Source organism: Oryzias latipes, chromosome 5 (assembly GCF_053564925.1).
Source record: "Oryzias latipes strain Hd-rR chromosome 5, Olatipes_Hd-rR_3.1".
Classification (NCBI taxonomy): Eukaryota; Metazoa; Chordata; class Actinopteri; order Beloniformes; family Adrianichthyidae; genus Oryzias; species Oryzias latipes.
In genome coordinates this window covers 2,896,035-2,905,000 of record NC_136241.1, presented here as the reverse complement: position 1 = coordinate 2,905,000, position 8,966 = coordinate 2,896,035, and the positions used below count along the sequence as shown (strand labels likewise).

General features: G+C 39.2%; 1 protein-coding gene across 7 annotated transcripts in view; it reads right to left on the bottom strand.

Moving 5' to 3' along the window:
- Positions 1 to 7,012, bottom strand: part of LOC111947424 (uncharacterized) — an 8,340-nt gene extending 1,328 nt beyond the window's left edge. Inside the window, exons 1-12 of one of the 7 annotated variants that reach the window (XM_078947932.1) lie at positions 6,792 to 7,012; positions 4,267 to 4,336; positions 3,710 to 3,796; positions 3,532 to 3,639; positions 3,363 to 3,461; positions 3,185 to 3,292; positions 3,010 to 3,114; positions 2,835 to 2,939; positions 2,651 to 2,764; positions 2,467 to 2,580; positions 2,283 to 2,396; positions 2,147 to 2,212 (exon numbers count right to left, since the gene is read on the bottom strand). In XM_078947932.1, the coding sequence (XP_078804058.1) occupies positions 2,147 to 2,212; positions 2,283 to 2,396; positions 2,467 to 2,580; positions 2,651 to 2,764; positions 2,835 to 2,939; positions 3,010 to 3,114; positions 3,185 to 3,292; positions 3,363 to 3,461; positions 3,532 to 3,639; positions 3,710 to 3,796; positions 4,267 to 4,336; positions 6,792 to 6,869 (1,168 nt within the window). In that variant the 5' untranslated portion in view covers positions 6,870 to 7,012. The remainder of the gene's footprint in view (positions 1 to 2,146; positions 2,213 to 2,282; positions 2,397 to 2,466; positions 2,581 to 2,650; positions 2,765 to 2,834; positions 2,940 to 3,009; positions 3,115 to 3,184; positions 3,293 to 3,362; positions 3,462 to 3,531; positions 3,640 to 3,709; positions 3,797 to 4,266; positions 4,337 to 6,791) is intronic. The other 6 variants (XM_078947937.1, XM_078947936.1, XM_078947934.1 and 3 more) reach the window with 6 other exon arrangements.
- Between the last annotated feature and the right edge of the window lie 1,954 nt (positions 7,013 to 8,966).

Sequence of the window (8,966 nt, the reverse complement as noted above, 5' to 3'; positions counted from 1 at the left end):
AAAGAAAGCAAAAGAATTGAAGAAAAAATCTTGCAAAGTTTGTAAACAAATTTATAGTTTGAAAAGTCACATGTTCTATTTTTCTCAAATCTCTGTTATTCTCAAAGTAGCTTGGGTAAATACATGACTACAGTAGGTGACCAAATATGTTCATAACATTTTCTTCAAAAACTAAAAATAAAACACAACCAATGCTTGAGTCTTAGCCCAACCTTCTGCAGATTTCATCTTCTTTTCTGTAAAAAGCCAGACTCAGACATTTATTTTACTTAAGCTTCCTCTTTCTTTGCATCTCCTTGTTTCCTTGTCAAGGTTCTTGTCTTCTCCACGTTCCACTTCTTCCTGACCTTTATTCTTATCTGAATACAGTTAAACCCCTGTCTGTAAGGACTTAGAGCTCTGCTTTCTCTCCGGGCACCGGTGGGAATCATCGCCGCTTTACTAACGCACTACATCTTCCAGCCCCCCCAGCACACAGTCCCCAACGTCACTCAACTGACCGTCGTTGACAATTACCTATGCCTGAATTGTTATACCCGACGTTTGATCTTGGAAATTCCAATCCTTGTGTTTGACTTCTGCCTGCCTGACGCTGACTTAGCTTCATGGATTTATAGCTGTGCTTGACTGTTGTAAAAACTTCCAGGTAATAATCCATTTGGATTCAGCGGACTGCCTGCCTGTTTGTAACACTGTCTACGGTGGTAGTTATGCTCCTGGACTTCTCGCATTAGGTGAAAAATCTGTAAAGTAGTGACATTATATAGAAAACATTTTTTAAAAATACTCTTAAAATACCTTCACCACATGCTTTGAGCACATTTAAACACACATTTAGAATAAGGTGTGATCGCAGCCTGGCTAAGCAGCTCTCCCTTTCTTCAGAAATAGAAGCTTTTCGGGCAGGCAGCACACCACAATGCATTGTTCCACCGCATATTTGCGTTTCAGTGTTCGCAGTTTCACGTATTAGCAAGTTCACAAAAAATATCAGACCATTTAAGACGCTTGTGTGAGACTGTTGTGTCCAAGGAAGGTACCGAGGGAATTTCTGTGGAATGGGGACGGAGATGAGGAGCACTCCGGCCCTTCGGCTTCCCCTCTGACTGCTAAAAAATACTTAATAGCGAGCACCAACTAGTTCCAATGGTTCCTAAGTCACTATAGCCGAAGTTTGTGACCCTGCATGGTGAAATGGCATCAGCTGACTCAGAAGCGGCCAGAAAATATTCTGATAGCTGAGGAAGAAAATCATGGAGAATAATTATCATCTGGATGAATAAATGGTGGATGAACCCGGCCTCTTCTGGAGGAAGCCACGCTCAGAAACACGCTGCTGTCAGACTGACGCGCCATGGCCAACGCTTAAATCTGCAGGACCTCTCGCACTTAACTGATGAAAGAGGAAACATGGTTCCTGGTTTTAAGGCACAGAATGACAGAGAGACAGTCCTAATGTGTGTTATAAATTACACTACGGTCTATTTCTGTGAATAAAATAAAAAACTCTTTATGTTCAGCAATATTCCAATGTTCTTTAATGAATGTTTCACAAAGCATTAAACATGTTTCAGAAGGTTTCTTGATGTGGAAGGATCGGTGACGGGCATTCTTCGGCCGCAGCAGGGGGTGGGGTTGGGGGGTGGTTCTCCGTATTCACGGGTGTGTCTGGTCCCTATGGTCCCTAACCCCAGCGAATATGGGGGGAATACTGGAAATAATTAAAGATCAGTACAGTATTCCCTCCATATTCATGGGAGTAAGGGACTGGAGACACCCAAGAATCCACAGAATCTGCAAATACAGGAAACCACCCCAACCCACTGCGGAAGATTGTCCGTCACCGATCCTTACTCATCAAAAATAGACTGTACCGTACTGTACTTTATAACGCACATTAGGAGAGTCAATCTGTCTCTCTGTGCCTTAATACCAGGAGTATGTTCTTCCTCCTTCATTAGTTAAGTGAGAGCTCTGCATCTCTTCGCCGCGAGGGTGTTCCACGTCCCGCTGTGCCACGGAGGAGAAGTGCTTTACTTCACGTGGGTGTGATCTGATGCACAGAAGTTTACATTCAAATGTATATAATGAATTTTTGTTCTCTCCTCCGAAGATCTTTTTTAAAAGTTAAGATCTCCAATCTTACCTCTTTTCTTTGAAATCAACTTTTTTTTCTTTTGTCCACCATAGCTTGAGACCTGCCCGCCTCCATCTGAGAGAGATGTAATTAATACAGGTCTTAAACTACAGTTAATAACTGAGGTTTTCAAAGCTTAACACACCATCATCATCATCATCGTCATCATCGTCATCGCCACCACGATGTTTCGGTGCATTCCTTTTGGTGTGTCCTTTTTTCTTTCGTCCACCATAGCTTGAGGCCTGCCCGTCTCCATCTAAGAGAAATGTAATTAATACAGGTCTTACTCTACAGTTAATAACTGAGGTTTTCAAAGCTTAACGCACCATCATCGTCATCAACGTCGTCATCATCATCGCCACCACGATATTTCGGTGCTTCCATTATGGTGTCTCCTTTCTTCTTTCGTCCACCAGAGCTTGAGGCCTGCCCGTCTCCATCTAAGAGAGATGTAATTAATACAGGTCTTACACTACAGTTAATAACTGAGGTTTTCAAAGCTTAACGCACCATCATCGTCATCAACGTCGTCATCATCATCGCCACCACGATGTTTCGGTGCTTCCATTATGGTGTCTCCTTTCTTCTTTCGTCCCCCAGAGCTTAAGGCCTGCCAGTCTCCATCTAAGAGAGATGTAATTAATACAGGTCTTAAACTACAGTTAATAACTGAGGTTTTCAAAGCTTAACGCACCATCATCGTCATCATCGTCATCGCCACCATGATGTTTCGGTGCTTCCATTTTGGTGTCTCCTTTTTTCTTTTGTCCACCAGAGCTTGAGACCTGCCCGTCTCCATCTAAGAGAGATGTAATTAATACAGGTCTTAAACTACAGTTAATAACTGAGGTTTTCAAAGCTTAACGCACCATCATCGTCATCATCGTCATCGCCACCATGATGTTTCGGTGCTTCCATTTTGGTGTCTCCTTTTTTCTTTTGTCCACCAGAGCTTGAGACCTGCCCGTCTCCATCTAAGAGAGATGTAATTAATACAGGTCTTAAACTACAGTTAATAACTGAGGTTTTCAAAGCTTAACGCACCATCATCGTCAACGTTATCATCATCGCCTCCACTCTGTTTCGGTGTGTCCCTTTTGGTGTCTCCTTTTTTCTTTCTTCCACCAGAGCTTGAGGCCTGCTCGTCTCCATCTAAGAGAGATGTAATTAATACAGGTCTTACACTACAGTTAATAACTGAGGTTTTACAAGCTTAATGCACCATCATCGCCATCATCATCGCCATCATCATCGCCACCATGATGTTTGAGTGCATCCTTTTTCTTTTTTTCAGCAGAGCTTGAGGCTTGCCTGTTTCCATCTAAGAGAGATGTAATTAATACAGGTCTTAAACTACAGTTAATAACTGAGGTTTTCAAAGCTTAACGCACCATCATCGTCAACGTTATCATCATCGCCTCCACTCTGTTTCGGTGTGTCCCTTTTGGTGTCTCCTTTTTTCTTTCTTCCACCAGAGCTTGAGGCCTGCTCGTCTCCATCTAAGAGAGATGTAATTAATACAGGTCTTACACTACAGTTGATAACTGAGGTTTTACAAGCTTAATGCACCATCATCGCCATAATCATCGCCACCATGATGTTTGAGTTCATCCTTTTTCTTTTTTTCACCAGAGCTTGAGGCTTGCCTGTTTCCATCTGAGAGAGATGTAATTAATACGTTAATACATTATGACCTGATGAGATATAAATCTTGTTTTAGTTCAAATCTTTGTAATATTTTAAAGGCCTAAACCATGCAAAATCTATTTTTAGAGCATTTGTGTTTTAAAATGTTAATTCCTCACTATAAAAAAAACCCAAAATGGTATTTTGATCCATTCACACATTTCCGAGTATTCCTCTAAAAACCTGAACTCTGACAATCAGCCCCTCCTAACCCACGTAAATAAGCGCGTTCTAGCGAACTGACATAGACCAGTGAGAACAGCCCCTTCTAGGCAGAATCTTCGCTGCCAGCACCCCCCTTTGTAGTCTAACACAGACCCACTTTTAGGCCCTTTAATGCTGCTGTATCATTACATGATGACCAGTGGTTATCTGCATCAAATCTACAGAAGGAAGTAAATGTAAAAAGCAAACAAAAAAAATCCAAACATCAGTCTTACCTGATGACATGCATTCTTCAGCTGCTGTATGGCATTCAGTTCGATCAAGATCTGCCATAGCAGCCTCCAACTGCAGGACAGAGAAAAAAAAGGCTAAATCAAATTGTTATTGGCAGCCTGAATTAATATAGGCTGCAAATAAAAAAATACACTTAAACCATGAACTTAATGAAGTGATGAACTTCTTTCAGTTCACCACTCTACTCCCCTCCTGAGGTTTATATTTGGTATATTTAACACATGAAAACAAAGTCAATAGCAGTACATAAAGGTGGACCTGTGGGCCATATGAATTCAGAGGATATCAAAGCTTCATTAGGTTGACAACTAAACAAATAACATAAAAATGTACATACACAAAAAATATTTTTCATCTGCTAAAAAACTGCTGCAAATTCAGTAAAACTAATATAAAATAAAGTGACATCAGGTAAAATTAAAGCCATAAGCGGCGTTGTATGGCCCGCAGATGCAACCCGCCTTCCGCGCCCAACTCTTCGCACCACTGCTGCCCTCACCGCCCTCACTTGCCACATTTGATCAAGTCTAGTCAAAACTGCTTACTCTAATTATTCTAACTATGCTATCTATGCTAATGTAGCTAAAAGTGCTAGCGTAGCTAAAAGTGCTAGCGTAGCAATCAGCGTCATCAACTCTCAGAAAAACACATTGCTCAAAATGCTAATGATGCTAAGTATGCTAGCTATGCTATTTTGGCTAAAGTGCTAGCATTATGATCAGCATCATCAACTCTCTCAGAAAAATATATTACCTAAAATGCTAATTATGCTAACAAGTCTAATGTGGCTACAAGTGCTAGCATAGCGATCGCCATACGTCATAAGATGGTAAAAAACCCACTTTTTTCAAAATGACTGCTTATCTGTTGATTTTATCTCCATAGCAACCATTTTGTGTTTTGGTCGCCTCGGGATGATGAACAGATCGACGTTAGTTTCAGACGAATCGGTAAAAGTAAACTTTTTGTTGTCCTTAGCAACAGTGGTTTTGTGCTAGACACGCCCAGATTCCTTATATGTCCATACCCAGTGTTTTTCAATGTATTCAGTTTCAGGCATGAATGCATGCATTCAAATTTTCACAGTATTCCATTGAGCAACATAAGAGTTATAACAGTGCGCCACTTTGCTAGCTCACCACGTGCACGCCGTTCAAAAACTACAACTTCTAATTCCAACAGCATGCCATTGAAAAGGTTTCAAGATGATCGATGAAAATTCCAACGACAAGTTTATGTTTGAATCCGGTGGTAAAGGTGTTTTTTATGGAAAATTCAAGATGGCGACCTTTTCCAGGGGTCAAAGGTTGAGGAAACTCCAGAGGTGATTGTAGACTTACGCTAGGGAGTTGCGAGTCAAATTTCCTAAAAAAAACAATCGCTTGAAAATAAGTTAATTTTTCCATATTGTGTAAAACGCAAAAATCTCAAAATGGCAGATTTTGGCACAAAATGGCCGCCAAATCATAGGTCATGTCGCCATCAAATAATTAGGCCTATTTGAAATAAAGATATAAATTATCATTCATTGTACATAAATTATGGGAGTCAAATCTACAACAGCTAAACCATGGGTCTGAAAAATCTAAAAAAAATTATTAAATATATAAAAATGAATGAATTTTCAATGTTCACAGTAATTAAACTATCAGAATATAATATTTTTCAATAGAATATATATCAATTTTGATATATTTTAATCTGACAGGAGCACATTCAAGTTCCTTTAAAAATAAAATTGTGTCAAAAAATATCCTACAGCAGTCCATTTATTGGCAGTTGTTATAATGCATTTCTCCCAATTAAGAACTTTTCTTCTAAACAGAAACTGCTGGTTCAACATACGATAAGAGTGTGTTCTTTAAACCTAATCTAAATATAAACAGTTTTGATAATAGATTTAATCATCGTTAATCATCTGACCTGTGCATTTTGGAAAATTGATAAAACCCATAAGGCCTCTTAATTTAGTGTCATGTCAGGTGTGGTTAAAAACAGATTTATTAAACTATTAAGAGATAACCAAAATAACTCTAATATGGTAACAACATGTAACTTACAAACCTATTATTTATGCTCAATAAGAAAAATATTAGGCTACTTAGAAGCTCCATGTAAAAGCTCCTGCTGAAATAAATCAAATAGAACAACTTAAATTCATGACTAAAACTCAAGAAAGATGATTGAGCACCCCCCCCCCCCTTCTCCCATGCACCTGGCTCTTAGCTGTTGCCGTGCAGACTTACTTCTCCTCCCCCACTGGATGAGCTTGTTTGAGCATTTTTGTGAGTTATAAAACTCTCAGTGGGAGAATAAAAAACAAAATAAAGATTCTCAGCTTAAAGAGTCAAATTTTTAACATAAATGAGCTGTTTAAAAGATTTAATAATCTGCATGCCCTGGTTTTCAATCATAGCTTGTTGGGTTTCACTTAAAAATAAAATATAAATTGACAAAAACAAACTATTTAAAAATACAAAAAACATTAAATAAATTGTTTTCTTACCTGTGCCTTTTCATGCCTTATTTCACACTCTCCATGCTGAGTCTGCAACTTCTTGATCCCCTTTTGAAAACGCTCCATCTTGTCACTAAGCAGCTCCCTGCAGGTGTGGACTTTTGCCCTCACTGCTCTCTGGCAAAGCGCTGTGATTGGCTGATTCTGATGGGCCCATTAATTGAGCGGTGGAGGAGGGGTGACACCCTGCTACTTCATGAAGCCTAAAACTCCTCACTGAGTTTCCAGATATTGTTGGCCGTTTTTTCTTTTCAAATTAAATAGATAGATCAGAGGTGCTCACACTTTTTTGGCGTGTGAGCTAATATATATATATATATAAATATATATATATATAAATATATATATATATATATATATATATATATATATATATATATATATATATATATATATATATATATATATATATATATATATATATATATATATATATATATTTATTTTCAGAATAAAATACTGTTTAATTAATTAATTAATACTGTTTGCGGGGGTTATGTTTCAAAAAGAACCCATCATGGACAAAATCTGTGAAGTAGAAACCTTTTTTTTAACAATTATTATACAATTGAATACTCTATTATACATTGAAAAGAAAGAAAAAAACATTTTACAGGCTCAAGCATTTGTATCACAAATAAAAGTACTTTAGAAACTTTTTTCAACAAATAACTTCTGTACTGTACTGTCAAATAATAATTTTAATCATCGATGTGAACAGAAGGGTTCAAATTGCAGAGATTAGCACTGCCCACCGCGACCCGAGTAATTGGATTAAATGGGAGAAAATTTAAAATGATTTTGAAAAAAATACAAAGTACAGTGGGACAAAATAGTGACTCAGGTGTATTTCACTGCTCTTCAGACTGAGCCGCTACATCCTGACTCCGCTCTGTAGTGTTTTCTTCTTTTGCAGCCCGCGGTGCTGCAGGTGCTTTTGCTGGTCCACAGAGTTTTTTCGACATTATGGGTTCTGGAGAAACTCCAAATTGCAACAGTATTTGCACGTACGTAATGTAAATTTGGCAAGCTGTTTTACGTACATGTACATATTATACTGCAATTTTATTGACGCACAGATAGAGAAGAAGCGGAGTGACTTTTGAGCCAATCAGAATGCAGAACACCATGCGCAATGCAAATCCGTGAAATAGCAAAACCATGAAAAGTAAACCGCATGATAGCGAGGGATCACTGTATGTATATGTATATATGTATATATGTATATATATATATATATATATATATATATATATATATATATATATATATATATATATATATAGGCCTGGGAGCTTGAGGGTTCTGCGCAGTATTCTAGCTGTTCCTAGCACTGCACTTTTCTAGACTGAGAGGTCTGAGGTGTTTCCAGGTGTCTGTTGTAGCCACTCCTCCAGCTTGGGGGTTACTGTCCCCAGTGCTCCAATTACCACAGGCACCACTGTCACCTTCACTTTCCGTGCTTTCTCCAGTTCTTCTCTGAGTCCCTGGTATTTCTCCAGTTTTTCATGCTCCTTCTTCCTGATGTTCCCATTGCTTGGCACTGCCACATCCACCACAACGGTTTTCCTCTGTTCTTTATCCACCACTACAATGTCTGGTTGGTTCGCCATTACCATTCTATCAGTCTGGATCTGGAAGTCCCACTGGATCTTTGCCCTCTCATTCTCTACCACCTTCGGGGCTGTTTCCCATTTTGACCTTGGGGTTTCCAGTTCATATTCTGCACACATGTTCCTGTATATTATTCCAGCCACTAGATTGTGGCGCTCCATGTATGCTTTACCTGCCAGCATCTTACACCCTGCAGTTATGTGCTGGATTGTTTCAGGCGCCTCTTTGCACAGCCTACACCTTGGGTCTGGTCTGGTGTGGTAGATCTGAACCTCTATAGGTCTTACTTAGAAGCCAGCACAATGGCAAAAATAAGACCCAGGCAATAAACAGCTACGCACTGCCATTTATCAGATACCCTGCAGGAATAATAAGATGGCCAAAGGAAGAGATACAGACCACGGATGTTAAAACATGAAAGCTCCTCACCATGCATGGAGGGTTCCATCCCAAATCCAGCACCCTGAGACTGTATGCTAGCTGCAAGGAAGAAGACCGAAGACTAGTGAGCGTAGAAGCCACTATCCAGGATGAAACATCCAAGATGCA